Source organism: Artibeus jamaicensis, unplaced genomic scaffold (assembly GCF_021234435.1).
Source record: "Artibeus jamaicensis isolate MK-2021 breed Jamaican fruit bat unplaced genomic scaffold, CSHL_Jam_final contig_387, whole genome shotgun sequence".
Lineage (NCBI taxonomy): Eukaryota > Metazoa > Chordata > Mammalia > Chiroptera > Phyllostomidae > Artibeus > Artibeus jamaicensis.
The window spans coordinates 9,803,965-9,829,254 of record NW_026521812.1 but is presented as its reverse complement, the minus strand read 5'-3'; the positions used below and the strand labels follow the sequence as shown (position 1 = coordinate 9,829,254).

Below are 25,290 nucleotides of genomic sequence, written 5' to 3'. Positions count from 1 at the left end.
AAGAGTGATAAAACTCTCCGTGGAGATTACAGTCAATGAGTATGAAACAGAAAAAATAATAATCATAGTAAGTTAAATGTATAATATTCAAATACTGGTATGTAATCATATTATATAATATTAAATACTTAAATGTAAATATCTAGAACGTAATGGATGCAATGGAAATAACAGAAGAAAGTAACGGGGCAGGGAGTGCTGGGGGTGCATGTGAGCAGGCAGGTTGCCAGGGTGGTCAGAGTCTATCTCCTGGGGTGGGGGGGATTTGAGTAAAGCCTTGAAGGAGGTGAGAGGCATGATCTGCGTGATAACAGTGGAAAGTGTGCTTCAGGCAGGAGGTCAGCCAGTGCAGAGGCCCACATGCGGAGCCAAGCCTGGCTGGCAGGAGGAACAGGCGTCCAGTGTGGCTGGAGCAGAGGAAGTGATGGGAACACTGGTGGTGGCTGATACAGAAGTGTGTGGAGCTGGGCAGCTGGCACATCATGTAGAGACTTATGGGTCCTCGTAGGTAAGTACTTCACTCTCGGTGGGATAAGAAACTGCTGGAGCACATTGAGCAGAGGAGTGACAGTAGTTGACATATTTTTTTTAGCTTAGCACCATTGATTAAGTGGTCTCAGTTTGTTGTAGCTGCTGCATGTCAGCCTGTTATTAAAACATAAAATGCTCTTCCAATTCCTCTTGCCCAGGAAAGAAGGAAGGTTTTCTTGGTGTGCTTCCAGGCAGCACAGCAACACACGAGGCTCCAGTGATGCCAGCTTCCATGCTGGTGCCATCCAGACAGGGAGAGGGTTGTGGCCCATTCAGCCTCTACCACAGCTTCCAGAGGTTTTGAGAACGGACACTTGAGGGGCCCAGCCTGCCGGGCATTTGGATGCTGTCATTGTGGGTTTTGTACTCCATGATGGTGTTGGGAAGCAGGTTAAGCACTTGCCAAAGGGTATCCTGGATTTGGTCTGCGGTTGCTTGGTTGGTGAAATTGGATGGAGAGCACAGCCCCACAGATTCCTTCCCAACTGTGAACTGTTCCCCCCGCACGGCCGCATGAAAGTCTCCCAGCAATGAGATGCCGAGCCCTTCCGTAGCCAAATAAGCTACTTGCCACCATTTTTATTTGCATCATTCTCCCAAATGGGTTTAATCTCTTCTTTAAACAGATGGAAGTCACTGTGGCCCGTAAGGTCCCTGGGATGTATTATGTGGCCATAAAACCTCAAAAATTGCTCCACAGGGGCAAAGGTGCCAATCCGTTTGATGTCCTGTTCACAGTTCTGTGAATTCGGGGGGTCAGTCGGCAGCTCTCCTGGAGCACCAGAATGTGTGGTTGTATGGCAGGTGGTGCTCTGCTGGTCCAGAGAGACAGCCTTCCTCTTGCTCCTGCTCTAACCTTTGTCTTGTTCCATTTTTCCTCCTTGCCATCTTTCTGGATACTGGTTTCTTCATTCTGATCATCGTCCCCACTGTCATCAGCTTTCAAAACGTCAAACTTGTTCGTCCTCTCCCTGTCACCGCTGCCTCGTGGAGTGAGTTCTGCTTTCCCAGTCCCATGTGATATACCTTTTAAAAGACTCAGTCTGGCTGCCGTGTAAAGACTAGACAGTAATGAGAGTGGGAGGAAGGTTAGGAGTGGGGTGACCACTTAGGTTATGGAGTAATTCACATGAAAGGCAGCAGTGACTGAGTCAAGATTCTGGTAGTGATGGCATCAGATTTTGGATGTACTCTACAAAGAATTTCCTATGGGAGTAAAAGACAGAAAACTGTACTTGAACAATTAAAATGAAATGAAATAAAATAAAATAAAAATAATTTCCTGAAGGACTGGATATGAAGAGTTAAAGATAAGTATCAAAAGAGATTTTTAAATTTTTGTCCTGAGCAGATGGTGCAGTGGAGTTTCCCTCAGCTCAGATGGTAGCAGGTTTGGGGAGGAAAAGAGGCGCTCCCCCCATAGGAGCTCAGTTTCAGGCGTGTTTTTAACATGGTGATGGGGTGGTTGAATGGGTATTTGTTATTTAGGTCTGGAATTTCAGGGACAATGTCTATACTAGAGATTTAAATTTGGGAGTCATTGGCATAAGTCAGCATTCCTTGAAGATATTGTGGGTTGGTCCCAGGCCACCTCAGTAAAATCAATGTTGCAATAAAGTGAGACTTTTTGATTTCCAAGTGCATATAAAAATTATGTTTATACTATACTGTAGTGTATTAAGTTTGCAATAGCATTATGTCTAAAAATATACATTAGGTACCTTAAAATGTACCTTAATTTAAAATATTTTTTTTTTTGCAAAAAAATGCTAACCATCAACTGAGCCTTCAGTGAGTCATAATCTTTTCTCTGGTGGAAGCTCTTACCTTCAGTTTGTAAAAAATAAATGATCTGTGAAGTACAATAAAGCAAAGTGCAATAAAACAAGGTATGCCTGTACCTGGCGTTTAAAGACACAGCCTGTGTGAGATCACCAAGAGACTGAATGCACTAAAGAGAAGAGTCTCATCAAGTTGGGTACATTAAATATGCACAGCTTTTCATATGAGAGAGAGAGAAGATGGGAAGGACCATTAGAGATGAGAGAGATTTGGAAGAAGAGAAGAAGCTGCCAAGGAGACTCAAATGGAACAGCCAGCCAAGTAGAAGGAAAGCTGAAGTGTGGTGTCCTGGACCAAAAGAAAAAGAGTTTGTCCAGGGGAATAGAATGATGAGCTGTGACTTAAAAGACAAGCACTGAGAAATGACCATTGGATGTGGAGACACAAAGGCATTGGTCCCCTTAACAGAATAGTACGGATGGAATGGTGGCAGGGAGAGCCTGCTAGGACCATGTGAGAAGAGAGGCAGGGAAGGGTTCAGGAGAATTTAGTCAGCTTTCGAGGGGTCTGGATGCAAACAAGAGTAGAGAAATGGTGAGTAAGTGATGGGAAAAGCAAGGACAAATAAAGCCTTTTCTAAAATCTTCACCTGAGGACATTTTTAAAAATCCACTCCCCTGCTTTTTTGAGAGAGGGACAAACAGACACACATCTATTGGTTGTCTTCTTGTACATGCCCCAATCAGGAGGATTGAACCTGCAACCTGGGTATGTGCCCTGATGGGGAATTGAACCCATGATCTTTTGTTCTGCAGAATAACTCTCCAACTAACTGAGCCACATTGGCCAGGGAAAGTCTTGTTTTAATAATGGTGTAATGTTTAAACTTAGCTTTTAATAAAAGCTTGCAACTGATAATAGTAATATGCCCTACATCCACATCCTAATTATTTTTAAATAATATATATCCTGATGCATCATTCTACATGCAACACCTTCATGTTTTTTCCAGTCGTGTTTTTAACCAAAAGAAAAGTAGCTAAAGATGTGAGAATGATGGGTAAATCCCCTATTAATTTTCTAAGTTGTTCATAGTCAGTAACTATATAGTAGATACTAGCAAACAAGAAATTTGACCTCTAAAATTGAAAACATTATTTTCCAAAGTCGTAACAAGATCATTAGTTGCTTCAAGTTTATTCTAGTTAGCATCATACAGGGCAAAAGACATTACAAAGCATAACCCAGTCTCTGTCTTATGAGCACTAAAGCTTTTGTATTTAAAAGAAAGTGAACTATCTAGGCTGGTGTAGCTTAGTGGATTGAGTGTGGGCCTGGGAATCAAGCAACCATGGTTCAATTCCCAGTCAGGGCACATGCCTAGGTTGCAGGCCAGTTCCCCGCAGGGGACACACAAGAGGCAACCATACATTGATATTTCTCTCTCTCTCTCTCTCCTTCCCTTCACCTCTAAAGATAGATAAATTAAAAAAAAGAAAGTGAACTATCTGATCACTTAAATTGTTTTACCATCACTACCTATTGGTAATAATCATTAAGATTTATTGACAGCTTTATGCTAGGCTTCCAGGCTCAAGGGTTTGCATTAAGCATTATTATTAGCCTCATTTTATAGATAAAGAAACAGAAAGCCTTGACACAGAAAGGTAAATAACGTAAGTCTTCACAGACAGTAAGTTGTAGAATTGTCTGACTCCAGGGCCGGCTCTGAAGCAGGACTGCTGCGAGCCCATATGGTGTTCTTATGCGATTAGAAAACAGCATTCCATTTCACAAATCAGATTTCATTGTTACACAACCCGAATGGCTGTTTCCCAGAGGAGCTACCCAGAGCAGCATTTGTAGCATCTCTGTCTGCACACGTACAGCCACCTACACTTCTGCTTTTTCCCACACCAGGACACACACTCCAGCCAATCTCTAAATACTTTGTGTTGCTCCTCCCATTTCCATGGTAGGCAAGTATATCCAGTTTAGAGTTGGGGAATGAGAAGCAAGTCCTTGAAAGTGCCAGGTAAGTGGGAGAAGCAATTGCAGTCTTCACTAGAAATGAAGTCAGGACAAGTATAACTTGTGTAGGTGTCATCAGCTTTCAGTGTGCCAGTATGTAGGTGAAGGGTCTCTTGAGTAAATATGAGTGAGTGTGTGTGTGCGTGTGTGTGTGTGGCCATATACACTTAAGGCAGGTTTTTGTAGGAGTCAGCTCACCACTGCTCCAGAACTTGGTGAGGAGGCTTGGAATATGCTTTTGTGTAAGTTAATATTTGTCATTGATGTGAATTATTGTGCTGTTTTTGTGCTGTTTTTAAAGAATATATTTATTTTATTTAGAGAGAGGAGAAGGGTGGGAGAAAGAGAGGGAGAGAAACATAGATGTGAGAGAGAAACATAGATCACTGCATGACTCAACTGGGGACTGAATCTGAAACCTAGGCATGTGCCCTGGCCAGGAATTGAACCAGAGACCTTTCACTTTGCAGGACCATGCCCAACTCAGTCATATCAGTCTATTTGTGCTGTTCTTCTACAGTGTGCAAACTGAACACTCCTATGCAGCACCCTTGTTCCTAATCATTCTTTTGTTCATTAGACAATTGTTAAGTGTCTGCCTACATGCAAAGCACTATACTAGGCACTATGGGATATTCAAAGACATCTGTTCTTTTCATCAAGGAGCATAATTTCTAATCGGAAAAATATATACATAAATAGTATATAATACAATGTAATAAGGTCTACAAGACAAGTATTGAAAACTGCTGTGTGAATTGACAAGAGAAAGTACCATTTCAGTTTGATTAATTAAAACTTCATGAAGGTAGCATTTGAGGAGTGACTTGGGAGGTGGAATTTGGTTGTACAGAGATGGATGGAATCAGTATTTCAAACAGAGGAAACAGTGTGGATAAAAGCACATGTGAAGGTGTACTTCATGCATGCAAATAGTAGACACATTGAACAAAGTCATGCATTAATTCTGAACCCTGCCTTGGACCCCCGAGGGGCTATGAAGGTATTACTGTTCACCAAACCTCTGGAAAACTGAAAAAGGAAGGACAAATGTCTTGAACACATACTATACTTTTAATATATTAATGCTTTTGTTCAATACAAGATGCATTCATTCAAAAACATTACTGAATTCAGTAAAAAGACTTGGTTACATGTTTTTAAAAAATATTTAATTTATTTCTAGAGAGAGGGGAAGAGAAAGAGAGAGAGAGGTAGAGAAACATCAGTGTGTGGTTGCTTTCATGTGCCCCCAGCTGGGAACCAGGCCTGCAACCAAGGCAGGTGCCCTGACTGGGAACTGAACCTGCTAGCTACTCTTTGGTTTGCAGGTTGGCACTCAATCCACTGAGCCACATCAGCCAGGGCTGTTACCTGTTTTCTAATCAACAAATTCCAAGGTTACGACTACTATAATGAGCTAGTTTAAGAAAAATTTCAGTGTTAAAAAAAGTTCTGTGTTCAGAAAGCCTGGAGGGTTCTGGAGTTGGATAAACATTTACCCGAACGGTCACTATCAATGATTAGTTGCGTATGGTATTAGACAAGTCGTTCTGAGCTTGTTTCTTCATCTCTGTAGTGTGAGATAGAAAACCAACCTAGCTTGATTTAAGGATTACATGCACATTTTAAGTGTTCAGCAAAAGCCAAGTATTATGAAAGAAAAAGTTAAGGTCAAATCACAGTCCACCTTGAATACCCAGCTAAGGAACTGGAACTTTTTCTTTGGGTGTGATAGTGACTCAACAGATTTTATTTGAGTGACAGAAGGGTCAAGCAGGGAAACTAGTCGGAAGGTTATTGCAGTAGTCGGGATGAGGTATAATGAGATATTAGCAGCAAATTTCTGTGATATTTCAGACGATAAACTACGAGACTCCACATCACACTGTGCATGAGGAATTTATGACCAAGGCCTCCATTTTCATCTAGTTGGTGCTGTTAACAGCAAGGAAACAGATGTGAGGTTCCGTTTTGGACATTTTCATCCTATGCACTTAAAACCATTGGGCTGAAAAGGCAGGCAAAAGCATCAAACATGATGTACCTTGAAAAGAAAGCTCTAGAAATTTTGTTCGCTCTCTTTAGACCTTTGTCTTTACAACATCTCAATATATTCTGGGGGCCTTGTCTATTACAGGGCTTGGGAAATATACGTCCACAATACCCAACAAATCGCATTGGGCTGGGAGTTAGGGCACGCTGGTGGCGTCACCACAACGAGGGGCGTGCTCCTGCGTCTTGTGGACGTCTTGCGTCATCACCAAGGAGACGCAGAGGGCACAGCAATTTCGGCATTCTGCACAGGCTCCCGCCTGTGGTCCTTGTTGCGTACTCGCTCGCCCCCTCGTGGTGCAGGCTTCGAGGCCAGCCGCTGGCCCAGCATCACGTCGCCCACCCACTGGCGTCAGCCTGGATCAGCGCGTGCGCCCAACTCGGCTCCGCCCAGCACCTAGCGAAGGGCGACGCCAGGAGGATAGGCCGGGGACGTGCGGCATGCGGACTCGGTCTAGGCCCGGTGATCTGGGAGAAGCCGAGGCTCGGGGCTGCGGGGGGCGGGGGCAATGGCGGAGGAGCAGAAGCACTGTAGCCTGGAATCACAACCCTGCTACAAGGCAGCCGCGGCGACTGCACAGCCTACGGTGCCTTCGTCGAAGACCGCGGAGGTCGCCCGAGAGTCAGCGGAGCCCGAAGACTACAATAGCAAGTGCGTGTTCTGCCGGATTGCAGGGCGGCAGGAGCCAGGCACCGAACTCCTGTATTGTGAGGTGGGCAACCACGAGCAGCCGGCGTGGGTGGGGACCGGTCACCCCTGGTTGCTCGCGAGCTAAGTCTTGGTGGGGACGGGGCGGAGGAACCTGAGTGAGTGGTGCTGGGGGAGTTTGGGTGTCCGAGTGTGGGTCACAGACTCCCTTCTCTTCGCACGGGGAGTTTCTCCAGCTGTTGCTTGGCTGTCCTGAGCCGAAGAGATGTAGTGATGAGGCCAAACATTTGGCCTGTCTCTGCAGGTATCGAGGTATTTGCTTTTAAATTCTGCAGACTCCGCTACTGAGAAGCAGCGAAAACCAGTAGAAAATGGATATTAGTAGTAATTGCGAAGGTTTTGTTTTGGTTGTTGTTAGATTGAAAATAGGCTCGGGGGTGGGGGAGTAGGTCTGAGGTCAAGCTGTTGCTCAATAGCGTCTGATTTCCACTGGAGGGTATAGCTCCTGGAAGTGTTACCGGTTGGCACGTGTGCGCATTTTAAGAACACTAGCCTTAAAACATATCCGGTACACACTTTTTCTGTCGGTTCTACTTACCTTTAAATAAACAGACTTCAGGATCCCAAATACTAGAATCCAAAGATTGTTTTTGTAGTTAATTATTCATGTATTTGCTAAAATTAAATTGAATTTCTTCTAAGCACTTGGTGTTGAAGGGTCATCGATAAGGTAATGGATAGTCCCTGTTCAGATTTTACAATGTAGAAGGGGGCGTGAGAACGGAGGGAGGCGGTGCTGACTGCAGTGCACTGTGCGGGGGTGGGGTGGGGGAAGCGACGTTGTGCAAGCCTGTGGGAGGGGCTCCTGATCCTGATTGGGAGGGTCGGGGAAGCTCTTTCTCCAGGAAGTGAGGCGCGTTAGAAATAAGCAGGAGCTGGCCAGTTGAGAAAACAGTGCCTTAGGTGGAGAGCGCCTCCAGAGGTTCGTTTTGTGCCTTAGAACTAACAGTCTAATGGCGAGTTTAGAGTTTGAGGTGAACGGTGAGGCTGCAGAGTTAAACAAGGCGCCAGATTATTAAGGGTGTTGCAGTTCATTTTAAGGAGTTTTCTGTTTATCTGGAGAGTGAAGGGAAGCTCCACAATGTTTAATAATTGGGTTGGGGGGAGGGGTTGAGGAGTTACCTAAAGGGGTTTGATCTTTGAAAGATCATTCTGGCACCGTTCCTTAGATCGGAGGAGACCAGTCTGGAGGCTGTTGAAGTGATGCAGACAGATGATGGCCTGAAATAAGGACGCGGTAGCGGGGGTGAGGAAAGTGGCAGGGTTTAGGGATATTTAGGGGGTAAAGAAGGCAGGACTTATTGATGGAAGCAGATGAGTGGTTCTTAACTGGAAGCAATGGCTCCCCAGGGGACTTTTGTGAATGCCTTGGGATGCTTTTCTTTGTAGCAACTGTGCAGTCAAGGAGGACTACTGGCACCTAATGGGTTGAGGCCAAGGTTGCTAATATTATACAGTGCACAGGACAGCCCCCTGTAGCAACGAATTATCTAGCTCCCAGCTACTGATAGTGCCTGGGCTGAGAAACCCTGATTTTTGACATGGGAGAATGAGGAAGAGAAAGAAGGAGGTCCAGGCTGATTTCCAGATTTCTGGCCAGGGTAGACGGGTGCCATCTCTTTCAGATTGGAATATAGAGGAGAACAGATGGCCAGGGGAGTGGTGGGGAGGGTCAAAGCAATGAGTTCAGTTTTGGACCTGAGTTTGAGGTGAGTGTGAGGCATCTAAGTGCAGATGTCCAGTGAGTGGTTAGGTAGTCCAGCAACTCTGTAGAAATCTGGATTTCTAGCCCAGATTACATGAACTGCCAGTTTATCGATGGAAATTGAAAAGAGGGTAACTGAGGAGATGACCTAGGAAGTATATGTAGAGTAAGAAGTGAAGGGGGGGGGCTACAGTGAATCCTAAAGAACACTGATGTTATAAGGGAGAGGCAGAGCAAAAGGATGTGAAAAGGGGACAGAAGGAACAGTTGAAGAAAGAGAAGGAAAGCTAGGTAGGAAGGCTCAGAAAAGGGAATATGTGAAGCAGAGAGAAATGGGCAGCAATATCAGTTTTCCTGAATTCTCAAGTCTGAGATAGGTCACCCTTCTACTCGCTTGTGGAGAGGCCAAGTTCGATCAGAGCTGGTTCTGTCCCCAAAATGATGGTCACTCACCTCTAGAAGCACAGTTGCTGTGCAGCAGTGAGACAGAAGGCAGGTTGTAGTTGATTGAGAAGAACCTGGAGATGAAAAATTGAAGAGAGCAAATATGGACAATTTAAAAAATATATAGAAAACTTTTGAAGGAAGTTTGGCAATCTTGGGGAGGAGGGAAAGGGAGTAATAGCTACAGGGGGAACTGGGGGTTGAGAGAAAGCTTTTTAAGGCCGCGAAGATGTTGGCATGTTTCGGTACTAACTGGAAGATGCCAGTGGAGAGAGGTAGATAGCTACAGTGGCCCAGGGGGTTAGAGCTTCGTCCCTGGGAGAGAGGAAACTGCACTGATTCCTCGCTCAGTATTTGAATGAATGCCTTCTCTGCACCGGGTACTTCTGTATCCCAGGCAAGGGGTTATATTGATTTTTAAGTTTGTTCGAAGTAAACAAACAGTGCAAAAATCCCCATACTCATGAGCACAGGCAATCAACAATAAGCAAAATATTAAGTAAAATACATAGTTTATTAGGTGGTGAAAAATAAAAGAGAAAGGGGATGCAATTTTTTAATTTTTGTCAGGAAAAGCTGCACCAAGAAGGTGGCATTTGAGTGAAGGCTTAGAGGAGGGATGGAACAAATTACCTGGTTATTTAGAAGTAAGAAGTCCGAAGACTCTTCTCTGGAGGTCAGGAAAGAGGATCAGGGGGACAGAAGGGTGTTGTGTAGTGTTGAGGGTCCGCTGAGGTTGAGGACAGTTAGTTTTCCGTCTCTCGGCTGTGTGATTTCTGCACTCCTCCAGCAGCCTAAGTCTAGTTGCACGTAAGGTGGGCAGTAGTGTCGACCCAGGGTTGGGGCCTGGCCATACGGGTGTTATGGAAGTGCAATGGGACAAAGGTAAGAATTTTTGAATAAGAGATTGGCTGAAGTGATAGGTCATGAAACCTATGGTGAGTAGGGGAAAGGAGCGGAGGTGAAGTAGCTGCCGGGGAGAAGGAGTGAGTGTATCTGCTGTACAGAATAAGTGCATCCAGAACAGGACTCTTGCTGCACTGATCCGTGGAGTTGGAAGGGACCCAGCTCTGCCTCTTCATTCAGTCTTTATTATACTAAATACAAAATTAGGTTAGTGAGAGGACAAGTGAGTTTTTTTAACTTTGCAGAGTTCGATATTTCTTCGATTCCTAGAAATTGCTTTTAAATTTTGTATACTTTGGTACCAATGTTGACGAAAAGTAGTAGAAAGTCGCTGTGGAAAGCTCTGTCTGAAAATAGTCATGGGGAGGGATGGGATCGTTCAACGTCTATCACAGCTTTCCTCCCGGGAACTTCCTCTTTCTGTTTAAGCAACTGTCATTTATTTATTCGAGTTTTGCAGGCTTAGTATGTGCTATTCACTTGGCGTTCGGAGATGAATATGACATGTCCCACACTTGAGAAGCTTGCCTATATTTGAATTGAAAGCAGGAAATAAAACATTCTTTTTTAGTGGGTGTCATTATGGATAGATAGTCAAAATTTTGCATTTCAAAGTCACTTGAAATCATCCTTTCTTTGTGTGCTTATTTATCCAACATGATATACAGTCAGGTTCACCGATTTCTTTTTGTTTTCCATTTTTATGGGCTAAATTGTTTTTCTTTTTAAGTCCAGAAATGTATGTTAAATGTTGATTTTTTTAAAGTCAAAATTGTAAAGCAAAGCACATTTGGAAAAACCTAGTATCCATTCTCTTGTCATCTCTGCCCTGTTCCTCTCCCCCCATAAGAAACTTAAAAAAACTTTTTGATTTATTTTTCCATTGTAAGTAAATGTGTATGTGTGTGTTTCTGTTTGTATTCTTCCTTTTTACACAAAAGATAGCGTAACCACTTTCCTGCTTCTTGCTTTTTTTTTAAAACTTAGAAGTATACTCCAGAAATGATTTTATAATTTATAAGTGTATGATTTCATGTTACTCCATTGTGTGGATTTCACAATTCAGTCAGTTTCCTAGTTGAATTATGAACACTTGGGTTATTTTCAGTCTTTTGCTATCATGAATTGTTCTGTAGCCTTGTACATACATCATTGCATTTTTTTTTGCCAGTGTGTCTTTGGAATAGGAGAATAGTCTTTCTTAAAATGAAAAGTCTGAATAATGACTGGGTCAGTATGGGAGAGAGGGTGACTTCAGACAACCAGTTTCAGCATTTTAGAAAGCTTAATGGAAATCTAATTCCATCATTGATTGCATAGGCTAAGATATCAAGGGTTTTTTTTTTCTTGCTTTTGACAGGAATTTCATCTATTTCTGGTGATGACAGTAATATTGATCTTTTTTGTTGTTACTTAGAATTGGGAAAATTCTTCATATATGACGTTTAGTGAACAAAACCTTTCAAAACAGGGGTTTGGGAAACAAAGACAGAGAACGGGACTTTTGGTTCATTCTTGAGCCTGAGTCATGGAGTGTGAGAAAACATGTTTTTAGGAGCTGTAATTTTTTTCTCCTGTTTTATTTTAGACTTTATTTGTATCTTCTTATTACTACTTTTTAAAAAATCCTCACTGGAGGATATGTTTATTGATTTTAGAGAGAGAGAGGAACATAGATGTGAGAGATAAACATCTATTGACTGGCTGCCTCTCTTACATTCCCCAGCCAGGGACTGAACCCTCACCTTTTGATGTGGTGTGTGGGACAAGGCTCCAACTGACTGAGACGCCCTGGGCCTAGACTGTATTTTTTTGTTCCATGAATCTAAAGCAGTGTTACTCTTGCCTTGAGGTAGAATTCAGCTACATTATCTCAAACTAATGGTAATCAGACTGTATTCTCTACCAGAAAGGATTATCTCTGGATTTAAAAAAGTTAATGCCATAATTGAAGGGAAATAAAGACATCGAAGTTACTGTGTTATGAGTCAATTATTGTGTTACGAATCAATTAGTGCAGTAGTGGCAGTTTTTGTTGTGCTGCGTCTCCCCCCAGCACTAATTGTTTCTCATCTGGAAGCGCTAAAGACACAGCGAAAAAATGTCAAAGAATCAAACATATTGTGGTCCTTGGTCTCATCGTTTTCTAAAACGATCCATGTCATGGATGTCAATATTTAAAGTTACTATTAGCTCAAAAAGCCATAATAAAAATGTGTCGAAGTTGATGTAATTGTTTTAGGAGTTGTTTTCGGGTTCCCCAAGCCATCCAGCCTTCTAGGATTGCTCTTTATATACATATATATCCACATGTGTATGTGTATAAAGAGAAATGTATATACGTACATGTACACATGTATGTGTGTATGTACACACACATGCACACACACACAACTGGTCTGAGCCTCTGCCCATACGTCCCGGAAATTCCTCTCCGCTGACCAGAGGACTTTCTCGCCGGCGGGGACTGTGTGCTGTGTACACCGTCTGTGGTCACTTCTCATGATTTTCTCTCTCTACTTACTTTTTTGTCTCGGCCTCAAGCTTTTGTCTTACATTAACCAAGGGGAGTAACACAAGTTCTTTCCCTTTCATTTTCTTGATACTTTAGCACAAAGGAACAGTTGCCGTAGATTTTTCCTGAAGTTTGGCCGTTACGAAGGATTCTCAGACTCAGATGCGGCGTCACGCCCCCGTTCTGCAGGCAGGACGCTCAGTCCGGTTCTTGTCTGAGCGCCCTCCCCCTTGTTCCTGTTACCCTCCGCGGGCCCGTCAATGTTTAGCACAAGGTCTTAAAAATACAGGATGTTCCCCTCCCCACTACCATCTTATGGGCAAGTTACACTTAATAGATGGAAAAATAATCAAGATTTTTGTATTGCTGTGCCTTCACATTTTAGCAGCTTCTGTGCTGAAGGTATGTAAGTGCACACAGCAACAAAGTCAGTATTTAAACAGCATTTTTATATAATATTTTAACAGTACTTTAAAGTACTATTGTGGGCATTTGATAGACGTCTTAGGGAAATGTTACATAATACCTTGTTTTTTCTAGTTCAACTGTGGCTCTACTGAGAGCTGAAGTACACAGAAGTTATTCTCCCCGGAGGTCGGCTTGTCCGTCACCTGAGGCTTTGATGGGCAGTGTGGGCAATCTAAGGAGGCTAACGACGCACTATATGCAGTTTTCTTTTAGCATTCTCATTGGACCAAGGTTACTGGATATGAGATTCTCCCGCAAATTGAGTTTTGGATCCTTGAATGGAGAACTAATGCATTGTGGGAGTTTTCCTGAGGGAAGCTATGCTTATTGATACTGATTTTTATTTAATTTCGACTAACTTTTTAGTATAAGATATTGAATAAGTTTATTAAGTAATATAGATTTTTCTCTTGGAGAACTTGAAACTAAAATGTTAATAGATTGAAAAACTCCCTTTTTGGTTTTCTTTGCTTTTTCCTTATACTACTGTATGGAGTATTTAAACCAGGAAACTGATGTAATGGATTAGACATATGGCTTAGTTACCATATACTGGTGCGTGTTTGAGCATTTCAATGGCTTTTTAGTGCTGTAAAGTGGTAAGTAAACATAAAGAAGAAGATCTTGTATACAGTTGCTATAAAAATGCTTAAAATGTAACCCTGGCTATGTAGATGGGGTTATAATTGAGGAACATGCTGCTTTGGAAAGAAATTAAATGTGAAAAAGTATTCATCAATTTTGCTATCACTCTGTAGTCAGACCTTTAAGAGTACATATTAAGAGTGAAAAACCCCTGGGGTGGAGATGGAGAAGTAGACAGTGAAATAAAGATAACTCTGGGATTGTTGCCAGTGAAGTTTTAATGAACCTCATTCATAATTGTTTCCCTGAAACTGACTTTATACAAGACCTTTCATTCTCTGGAATACACAAGCATCTCATGAAGGATGCTCAAGCTTGTCTTTGCAACTTAATGCATAATCACAAAATTGCCCAGTGGGGCTTAGTTGTAACATAAGTACCATTTTCCTATCAGACTGAGATTTCTGATGTTTACAACAGGCCTGAGCAGCACTAGGTAATTTTTTTTAACAAACTCACTAACAAATGTTATGGGTTTTTTTTCTTTTAGAATGAAGACCTAGTTTGCTTCAAAGATATCAAACCAGCAGCACCTCATCATTACCTTGTGGTGCCAAAGAAGCATATTGGAAACTGTAGAGACCTAAAGAAGGAGCAGATAGAACTTGGTAAGATGATGGCAGTATTTCTGGTGGTTCTGTCATCTTCGTTGGCATTAGTGATAGCAGTGGCAATTAAAAAGCCTAGCCAAGTATTATGAAAAGGAGCATTATGACTTTCTGAAGCTTTCATTATGAAAAATTTGAACATTTTTTATTTTTTCCAGTAAAATGATTGTATTTTATCATTCTAAAATGTCCCTGTTTATCTCTGGAAATAGTTCTTGAGCTTATTTTGAATGGTATTTAGCTGCCTCAACCTTCTTACTACTTACTGTTTGCACTGGTTAGCTTTTCCTATCCTTTCAGCCAAACTGAATTTTGTATTTAAAGTCTTGAAGATAGCAGTGCAGTTACTTCTCTTCTTTCTTTTAGTGTATGTGAAAATACCTCTCTTACCCGAGTGCTCAGTGCATAAGCATTTAATGTAACTTCTGCTGTAGCTGGATTTAGATCTGCTGTCTTGTCGTTTGTCTTCTCTTGGTCCCATTTGTTTTTTTGTCATCCTGCTTATTCTTTCCTGCCTTCTTGTAGTTGATAAAAATCTTTTTTTTTTTAGTATTTCATTTTATCTGTTCTCTTTTTTAGGTATCCCTCTTCCCATTTTTTTGAGTGGTTGCACTATGGAGATTAAAAGACACATATTGTAATGATCACAGCCTGTTTGAGTTAACATTGTATCACTTCATGTAAAGTGTGAGAAACTTTTGCAACACTTTATTATTGTTGTCATATGTATTTCATCTACATATTTTCTAACCCCATAATACTGTTAAAATTATTGTTTTAAACAGTCATATATATCTTTTAAAGGAAGTATAAGAGAAAATAGCTTTTTATATTTACCCACATTTTGGTGCTATCTGGCATATCTCAGAGGAAAACCATGTACACTCTGGCTAGAAGTAATGGGAGCTTATTTTTGACGTGAGGTCTGGCAGCCTCCTGCATCCAGCCTCATTTAGAGAAGTAAGCATCAGGAACAGATTTCGAAACCTTATTATAACAACTAACCTCTGTAAATCTCTCACTTTCCCCCCTTTTAAACAGGTAATTATACCCTTCAGAAACAGAAGATGGATGGTTACTGTCATTGTGATTTGAAGATGGAGGGTTACCAAAGTTTTCCTAGTGGGGAGGCGTAGTCCCACCTGGAGGCCATAAAGCACTGAGACAGTTAAAGGTGCTGAGGCAGATAGAGTTTGGAAGCCAAAACAGGCCCACAAATATTTAGCTAGTCAAGGCTAAGGTGACCTGAAGGGATCTCATAATCCCTAATGTGGACTCGAAGACAAATTCATTGTTTTCTTGTCTTCTTAATTCAGACAATTTTTAATTGCTTGGTCTCGTATAACTAGAATTAGACCTCAGTAGGATCAGATGTCCTAAATAGTCATTCGATAATACCCCTCAACAACTGCTCAGAGTCAGCCCATGTGTGGTATTTTGTGATAGGTGGAACCGTCATTTCCGTTGTTGATAAGCAAACTTCTCAGTAACTGAAGGCATTGAATGTGTCTTTAAATGTTTATCTATTAGAGACCATTTTGACTATGATCCTAAAAGTTAAGATTAACAATGCTTTTGGGAACTTAATGTCTCCTATGGTGTAATATACTTTCCTGTTTTACAGTTGAAAACATGGTTACTGCTGGGAAAACCATTCTTGAAAAGAATAATTTCACTGACTTCAAAAATGCGAGGTATGTAGACTTCCAGGTAGAAACCAATATTCACAGTTGGTTTTTCGGAAATACTATTTCCTCGTGGGAACAGAAGGCAGAGGTGACAGAGTTCACAGTCTAAATGCAGTGTTCCTCAAAGTGAGTGCACAGTTATTGGTAGGGTAAACTGAAATAAAAACCTTCCTCTTCTTGTGCTTCAGCACCTGATAATTGCCGCTTATAGTTTGGATAGACAAGTTTATTCAAGCAGTGAGTAGGCAGATAGTTACAAGTCCACTTTTTGTTCATTATTTGTATTTCCATAAAACTGTATAAATTGATAAAATCTATAAAACTGTGTGTAAATCAACTTTTCCTTAGAAAATATTTTATGTGATTTAAAAATACATTATTATATGTTTAGCATGAAATTAACCTGAATATGTTGCCTGCTAAACTGAACTCTGGCATTTGTCAAAGTTTGAGCCAAAGCACAAAATGTTCAATTTGGCAACTGTTTTTTTTTCTTTTTCTTTCTGAAACATTTCTGTGACTTTTTCTTGTGTGACCAAAGCAGTTCCGAGGCAGGTAGAGTGGAGATGACTCCTGGCACCTCTGAACTGGAATTCTGAGAGGCCTGAGATCTGATGCTATCCGTGCTACTTGCTGTGTGTACTGTGCTGATACCGCCTGTTACTTTTTAGACAAGTCTTTAACCTCTCCTAGGTGATACCTGCTCTGCCTACTGCAGGCTCAGATGAGACAATGTGTGAGAATCTTCTGAAAATGGTTAAATACTACCCAAGGGTAATAATGACAAGGAACAGGTGGCATTCGATATCCTTTGGTCAAAAGCAGCACATCCCCTCACCAGCCACAGGCGTGCTGCTGCTGGCTATAAGAACGGACACTGCGTCTAAATCCTCACTGTACCGCTCCCGAACATCGGGACTTTAGGGAGCCTCGTAAACTTTCTGGATCATGGCTTCCCCATCTTTACAGTGAAAGGGAGTTTCTTTTAGCTTCCCAATTGCTTGAGTCCACGTTCTATGCCTTGTATTTCACAGAGGGAAAACCTAGTCTTCTTTTCTAGGAAGTGGTGGTAGCTTTTCAGTGTGTGTTGCACGTCTGACGTCCATGGTCAGTCCTGTACTGATACAGCGTAGGACTTCTGTGACTTTTCCATTTAGAGTGAGTGGACTGGCAAAAATGTAGATGGATTTTTGAGAGGTTCAATCATACGAAAGATTTCTTCTACTAGTCAAAGGAATTCTCTAGTGTTGTATAAAGCAAATGAGTATTAATAATTATAGCCTAACCTTACATTATTAAACAAGATACTCAAGTGATGATAAAGCTCTTTAAATGATGATATACTTAATTTTTCTACTGAATTACTGGTGGTAAGGACAGGATTTACTGCTTTTATTAAAGGGTAGAGCACGCCATCTACTGGCCATGTCCTGGAATAATGAACCATCCTTCAGTGTCCTGTACTTTTCTTCAAAATTCATTGCTGAGGCATATTTTAGGAGAATTAAAGCTTAATATGATAAATACTGACAGTGATAGGGTGGAATGCCAACTCAGAACTCATGAAGGTTTTACTAAGGCACGATATGCTGTCGAGGCCTTCCTTGAGGAAGCGTTTATGGTACTGTGTGCTTAAATGCGAAGAGAAGAGGAACTGTGTGAGTATTCCGAAGTAGATACAGAAAAACAGGAAAAGCAATGTCTGAACACAAATCTACCTTGGGTAACCTATTTTAAATCTCTTTAATATTTCTGTGTTTTATCATGAAAAATAGCTTTGAAGTGTCATAGAAACGATGTGTCAGTGGTCTGTTGCCTTTCTGTTCAGGATGGGTTTCCACGTGCCACCCTTCTGTTCCATTTCCCACTTGCACCTTCACGTTCTGGCGCCAGTGGATCAATTTGGCTTCTTTTCAAAATGGGTTTATAGAGTGAATTCATACTGGTTCATCACAGTAAGTATTAACTGATATACTAGCAGCATACAAAAATATTTAAAATATCTGTCCTTTTTCTTGTAGTTTTTCTTTTCTGGCCAACAGCTTTCATACTTGATCATCTGTTTTAACATACTACTGCTTGCACATATCCAAAATAGTACTTTTAATTTGGGGGGTTTTCCAGATCATCAGATCTATAGGAAGAGAAGCTATAGCTAAGTCTCCCCATTGCAAGCAGAGGATATGATGGAGAATGACCATGGCATTGATAGTTCAGAATCCGGAATTTAGTCTGGATTCAAGTTCTGGCTTCATTAGTTACTTGAGGGACCATGTGTAAGTAACTTAAATTTTTCAAGGCCCAAATTCTTGACTTGTGTATAAGTAATAATACCTACTTTTAGGGTTGGTAAGAGAATTGATGAAATAATTTATTTGTACAGCACTTAAAATTGTATCTTGCAAATAGTACATACTCAGTTAATGTAGCTTGTAGTCTGTCCTCATCATCATAGTTATTGTAGAAATTGAGTTTTTGTAATTTTTGATAGTTTAAACTTCTTAAAAAAGGTCTGCAGAAGTAGCATCATCTACCAGATCTGAGATTGAAGCTTTGTGCCTAGTAAGTTACAAAATTCTGTAATTATAGAACTCAGTAGAATAGAATTCAGCTGGTTATAGGCCCTGGGGCCTGACGGTCAAGCAGCCTCAGTTCCTAAATGACTCTGTCCTTCCAGTGCCACGTGAGTAGTGATTTATCAGACTCCTGTCTTCTGTGTCCACGATGATAAGGTGGCCTGTAGTTGCTGTGTCTGAATAATGATCAAATGGTAAATTAAATAATTACCATTAGTTAATGCATATTATTTTTTTATAGTCATAGTATAATATGTAAGAAATTCAAAGGCATCTTATTTCTAGAAACTTAATATTTCAAACTTATTCCTCTCTTCAACTTGTCTAGATGATTTTATTTAATTAAAACTATATTTAAGAAATTTTTGTGTATATATATTTGAAATAAAACATGGAAAATTCTGTAGGACAGTTGGTTTGGTCTCTAAAATATCAGTGGGGTAAAAAGGATTTTTTTCTTATTTGTATTTCTAATTTTCTACATGACCCATGCTTTTATAATAAAAATTAATTAAAAATACATATTTGTAAAATAGTTATGGGGTTGTAAAGTACAGTATAGGGAATATCCTCAATGATATTGTAATAACTATGGTATCAGACTTATGGGGGTAAACACTTCCTAAGGTATATAAATGTCTAACCATTATGTTAAACACTTAAAACTAATATAATATTGTATGTCAACTGTATTTAAAAAATGAATTTTAAAAAAATGAAGGGAATTCTTACCCATGCTATAATATAGATGAACCCTGAGGACGTTAAACCGAATAGTATATGATTCTACTTATACGAGGTACCTAGAGCAGTCCAGCTCACAGAGGCAGAAAGTAGAATGGTGGTTGCCAGGAGCTAGGCCCTGGGAGGGTGGGGGAGGGGCAGAGGATGGGGAGTTACTGTTTAGTGGATACCTAGTGTTGTTTTGCAAGTTGAAAGGGGTTTTGGGGGTGTATGGCAGTGATGGTTGCGGAGCATTGTGAATATATGTGATATCATTGACCTGTGCATTTAAAAAAAATGGTTTAGATGTTAAATTTTATGTGTAGTTTTTCACCGCAATAAAAAATTTAAGAACAAAACAAAAAAAATCACTTTTGTAATGTTTTAAACTATTCTTACATAACTTTTTAGTTGGAAAAAATGAACAAAGTTATAAGATCTGTTAATGGTTCATCCTGGGAATCTGAACTCTTCTTAAATCTGTCAGAATACAACATATTATGAGACTTTAAAAAAATCAAGATAAAGATATTAAAGTTTATTCCAAAACCTCTTATATAATATTCTAGGTCTATAAGATGATTGAGAAAAGTATCTGAAATGGTGCAACTTGAAGGCTTTACTTTTAATTTTTTAAATAGACTTTATTTGTTAGAGCAGTTTTAGGTTCACGGCAGAATTGAATGGAAGGTACAGAAATTTCCCACAAACCCTGCCCCCACACACTCACAAGCTGTCGGCATCCCACACCATGGTGATGCATTTGTTATACCCCATAAATCTGCACTGGCAAAGCACTGTCAGCCAAAGTGCATAGTTTAGGTTAGGGTTCATTCTCGGTGGTGTACATTCTGTAGGTGTGGACAATACATAATGACATGTGTCCACCATTACAGTAAACAGAATAGTTCCACTGCCCTAAAAATTCTCTGTGCTCTGCCTATTCATCTGTCTGCCCCCCTTAACTCCTGGTAACCACTGATCTTTTTAATTTATCCACAGTTTTCCTCATCCAGAATGTCATTTGGTTGTAGTTGTACAGTTCTGTACTCTTTTTCAGATTTTTTTCCATTTAGTAATAATGCATTTAGGGTTCCTCCATGTCTAGTTTACATTTAACAACTTTAGGATTATATTTATTTTTCCTATTGCAACTTCTTAATGACTATGCAGTGTGGTTGTGGATAAAATATGCCTATTTATATGCAATGTAGAATACCTTTACTATATTTTATAAAACTATTATATTTAGTTGTTTTGTAAGATACCTTTAGGAACAGAATTTGTATTATCCAGCTTGTCTGCTGTGGTTTATAATAATAGGGATGCCAGTAGAATTATTTCACACTGACTGTGATATCTGAAATAAAAAGTATGTTGTATTTTTGAAATTACAGGCTGATTATTTGATTGAAAAACTAAGAACATGAAAATGACAACAGTGGAAGATTTTCTTAATCTTGGCTCAACATAAACTAATATTTTGGTTCCTTTTAATTCAGATTACAATGGTAAGGTTTGTTGGGTTTTATAAGAGGCTATTATTGGGTAGCCTGAAATCTTTTCTGAACATCTGTTTCCTGGGATCTGCGATATAGTTATATGAACACTTTGTCCTTGACTTTAATGGTTACTTGTCTAAGATTTAAGATACTAAATATAAAATCCCATTAAAACAAATTCTGTTAATCAGGAAGGACTCTATATTAAAATTTTTTCAAATATTTTCATTTCTCACTATAGTCAATTATAATATATTAGGAAAAATAAACTGGTATAGAAAGTACTTTGTTGGAGTCTTTATTACTATGAAAGAGAAAAAGAAATTGACTATTTCTTGACAGTTCCATAATTTTGCACATAAAATTTAAAAATAAAGAGTACTGAGCTACAGAGTGATCTCTGATCTTGATGGGAAGAATTTGTATATATATCACTTTTTACTCAGATTTCAGTTTTCACTTCTTGAAGCCTGGAATCTGTGTAATAAATTAGTCCTGAAAGCTATATAATATGTGTAATGACTTCTAACAGTGACTTTGCAATACCAGTTAATTTGACTGTCTGAGGGAATTCACTGTAACTGAATTTTACTTGTAAGAAGTTGTGGGTAAGAAACATAAACTGGTTATATTAATTTATTAAAACTGGCAGAAATTGTTGCTTTATGGCTTGTTTACTGTACCAAAGGAAAATCAGAATTAAAAAATGATCAGAGCTAGCTTTTATCATGGAAATAGCCTGGTTTCAAAGTAGAGATAGAAAGCCTTGGATGAGAAATTTTATTTTAATAACAGTGTTAATTGTATTGGTACATAATTTTGTGGGGCCTGCTTCTTTGGGAATTGTCCTGTTGCTAATCTGGACTCATCATATCACTGTAGGATAAAGAGGAGAGGCTGAAAGCTAATGCTCTCTCGAGCCAGTGTCTAGTGAGTACTGTGACTGAGCGTGAGGATTGAAGTGTTGATGTTTGAAATTGGCTAAGACGACTGGTCTTCTTTCTTATTTTTTACATGATATTAAACATAGTTTTAAGTAATGAAATACTAATTACAATGTTTAGTTACAACATCTGGAATCACTGATGTTCAGTTCATTCTTTCATTTTATTCATTCAGCAAATATTTGCTGAGCATTGAACATGCACCAGATGTTGCCAGGAGTGGGAAATACGGAAGTGAGAAAGGACTGCCTTTAGCTGCTCACACAAGGGTCAGAGAAAACCGATGATTACAGCTGAGTCTGTTAAGTGCTAAAATGTCTGCAGAGGAGGCTGTGGGGAGGGAAATCTTTTGTGAGCAGGTGGCAGTAGAATTGAGTCTTTAAGACTCAATGTTAGACAGGTAGGCAGTGGAACTTTAGATTGAGAGACCCAGGTATACTTTTCTTGTGTTCTTCTTCCAGTATTATTTACTTCACAGTTGATATGAATGCCCAAGTTCCATTTTATTCACTAGAGGTGGAGAGAGGGATCTGGGAGTAGTGGTATGGATCCTCCAAATTAGATTTACAAGTTAAATCTTAACTGCGTTGTTAAGTAGCTTGCTGAGCACTTACATAGATCGGCAACTACAAGCTTTTATAAATCAGTTCACGTGTGATACAGAAAGGGAATATTCAACATGTATGCCATGTTGTACTATGTGAATTTGCAATGATATAATTGACAATATTATGATAATAACATTTAATACTTAAGGAATTTTCAATGCCTTATGAATCTTTTTTAAAGAAGTGTTAGCCAGTTGTTTTAATTTATATAGGTTTATACTCTCTCACAGTAAATTTTCCTTCTTTGTTGGAAACCCCTTGAAACTTTATATTTTTAGTGGCAGTTTTACCTATAAAGGTTAATAATCAAATTACTGCAATTAAAATTCACTTAGTCTTTTCAGTAGTTTATGAATTTGGTAGCTATAGCTGTCTATAACATTAGCTCAACACAAAGCTAATTTAAAACCTATCTTAAACCCTGGCCAGGTGGCTCAGTTGGTTGGAGCATTGTCCCATGCACCAAAAGGTTGCGGGTTCGATTCCCAATTAGGGTACATACCTGGGTTGCAGGTTTGACCCCTAGTCAGGGTGGGTACAGGAGACAACCAAAAGATGTTTCTCTCTTTCTCTCCCCTGCCTTCCTCTCTCTCTCTAATCAATAGACATATCCTCGGGTGAGGATTTAAACAAACAAACCTGTTTTAGAAATATTTAAATGTTTAAAGTAGTATCAAAAGCATTATTTATATATGTTATCCTACTTTTTGTTTGTAATTGGAGAATTGTAAAGTTCTTAATAATGAGCTATTTTAAACTGTACGTAGCTGAAAGAAAGCTAAATAAATATGGCAAAAATACTGTGTCAAATTCTGCGTATCTGAACTTTTTGTTTTTAAACACTTTATTGTTTTAGGGTAGTTTTAGGTTCATAGCAAAATGGAGAGGAAGGTACAGAGACTTCCCACATAGCCTCTGCCCCACATGCATAACCGCTCCCATTATCAGCATTCCCCATCAGAGTGGTACACTTGTTACAATCGATGAACCTACATTGACACATAATTACCCAAAGTCCATAGTTTAAGGCTCACTGTTGGTTTGGGCAAATGTATAATGACATATATCTATCATTATAGTAGCATACAAAGTGTCTTCACTGCTTTAAAAATCCTCTGTGCTCTGCCTGTGCACCCCTTCCCCTCCAACCTCTGGCAGCCACTGATCTTTTTATTGTGTGCATAGTTTTACCTTTTCCAGAATGTTATATAGTTGGAATCATGCGATGTGTGGCCTTTGGGATGGGCTTCTTTTACTTATTAATACACATTTAAGTTTCCTTCGTGTCTAATAGGTCACCTCTTTTTAGTGCTGAATACTATTACATTGTCAGGATGTACCACAGCTTATACAACCATCTACTGAAGGCTATCTTGGTTGCTTTCAAGTTTTGACAATTATGAATAAAGCTGCTATGAACACCTGGTCCTTGCTGGGTGGCTCAGTGGGTTAGAGCATTGCCCGATAAGCTGAGGTTGCTGTCTTGATCCCTGGTCAGGGCATATACAAGCATCAACCAATGAATGCATATGTAAGTGGAACACCAAATTGATGTCTCTCTTCCCCCACCCTCTCTCAAATCAGTTAAAACAAACACCTGTATGCCAGTTTTTGCGTGGATATAACTTTTCAACTCCTTTGGGTAAATACCAAGGGGCACAACTGCTGGATCATTTGGGAAGTATATGTTTACTTTTGTAAAAAACTGCCAAACTGTCTTCAAAGGTGGCTGTACCATTTTCAGTTCCTACCAGCAATGAATCAATTTCTGTTCCACATCCTTGCCAAAATTTGATGTTGTTAGTGTTTAGGACTTTGGCCATTCAAATAGGTATTCTCATTGTTTTAATTTTCCTTTCCCTGATGACATATGGTATGGAGCATCTTTTCATAGGCTTTTTTTTGCTATCTGTATGTTTTCTTTGGAGAGGTGCCAGTCAAGGTTGTTGGCCCATTTTTAAGTCGAGTTGCTTGTTTTCTTATTTTTTAGTTTTATGAGTTTTTTGTATATTTTGGGTAACAGTCCATTCTCAGATGTATGTTTTGCAAATATTTTTCCCAGGTTGTAGTTTGTCTTCTCATTCTCTTTAACATTTTAGAGAGCAGTTGTTTTTAATTTTAATGAAGTTCAGCTTATCAGTTAGTTCTTCCATGGGTGGTGCCTTTAGTGTTGTATCTCAAGAGTCATTACCCTAGTTAAGGTCATCTAGATTTTCTCCTGTGGTAGGAATTTTATAGTTTTGCGTTTAATATTTAGTTCTGTGATCCATTTTGAGTTAATTTTTGGTGAAAGTTGTGAGGTTTGTGTCTAACTTCATTTTTTTTAATGTGAAGGTCCAATTGTTCCAGCACCATTTGTTTCAAAGACTATTTTTATTCTATCATATTGCCTTTGTTCCTTTGTCAAAAATCAGTTGACTGTATTTATATGGGCCTATTTCTGGGCTCTGTTTTCACCAATACCACTGCTTTGATTACTGTAAGCTTTATAGTAAGTCTTGAAGTCAGGCAGTGTCAGTTTTCCAGCCTTGCCCTTCTCCAGCATTGTGTTGGCTGTTCTGGGTCTTTTGCCTTTCCATATCAACATTAAAATTGGTTTGTTGATATGATGTACATATCAGTTTGTTGTACAAAATAATTCGCTGGGAATTTCATTGGGAAGAACTGATATCCTAACTATTGAGTTTTCCTATTCGTGAACATAAAATCTCTTTCCATTTATTTAGATCTTTGATTTTGTTTATCAGTTGTTTTTTTGTTTGTTTTCCAGGTGTAGACCTTACACATTATTTTTGTTAGATTTATGCCTAAGTATTTTATTTTGGGGGTTCTAATGTAAATAGTACCATG

The 25,290-nt window shown here is 39.6% G+C and overlaps 1 protein-coding gene and 1 pseudogene across 2 annotated transcripts; one reads left to right on the top strand and one right to left on the bottom strand.

Annotated features, from left to right (window-relative positions):
- Positions 1–810: 810 nt before the first annotated feature.
- On the bottom strand, positions 811–6,730 carry LOC119045012 (eukaryotic translation initiation factor 4E type 2-like; annotated as a pseudogene).
- HINT3 (histidine triad nucleotide binding protein 3) lies at positions 6,706–23,079 on the top strand. 2 transcript variants are annotated; one of them, XM_037139606.2, is made up of 6 exons: positions 6,706–7,112; positions 14,282–14,399; positions 16,024–16,093; positions 17,916–18,042; positions 18,765–18,857; positions 20,784–23,079. In XM_037139606.2, the coding sequence occupies exons 1-5, from the start codon at positions 6,909–6,911 to the stop codon at positions 18,813–18,815; spliced, it is 570 nt and encodes a 189-aa protein (XP_036995501.2). In that variant the 5' UTR covers positions 6,706–6,908; the 3' UTR covers positions 18,816–18,857; positions 20,784–23,079. The 2 variants fall into 2 exon arrangements, with proteins under 2 accessions (XP_036995501.2, XP_036995502.2); XM_037139607.2 differs by lacking the exon at positions 18,765–18,857 and having other exon boundaries at positions 6,726–7,112.
- The last annotated feature ends 2,211 nt before the right edge of the window (positions 23,080–25,290 follow it).

What these genes read in the sequence shown, in the direction of transcription:
- HINT3 (XM_037139606.2), top strand. Translation starts at nt 6,909, where the DNA reads ATGGCGGAGGAGCAGAAGCACTGTAGCCTGGAATCACAACCCTGCTAC. An exon ending in CCGAACTCCTGTATTGTGAG is followed by an intron (nt 7,113 to 14,281) that starts GTGGGCAACCAC and finishes TTTTTCTTTTAG; the next exon opens with AATGAAGACCTAGTTTGCTT. An exon ending in GAAGGAGCAGATAGAACTTG is followed by an intron (nt 14,400 to 16,023) that starts GTAAGATGATGG and finishes CCTGTTTTACAG; the next exon opens with TTGAAAACATGGTTACTGCT.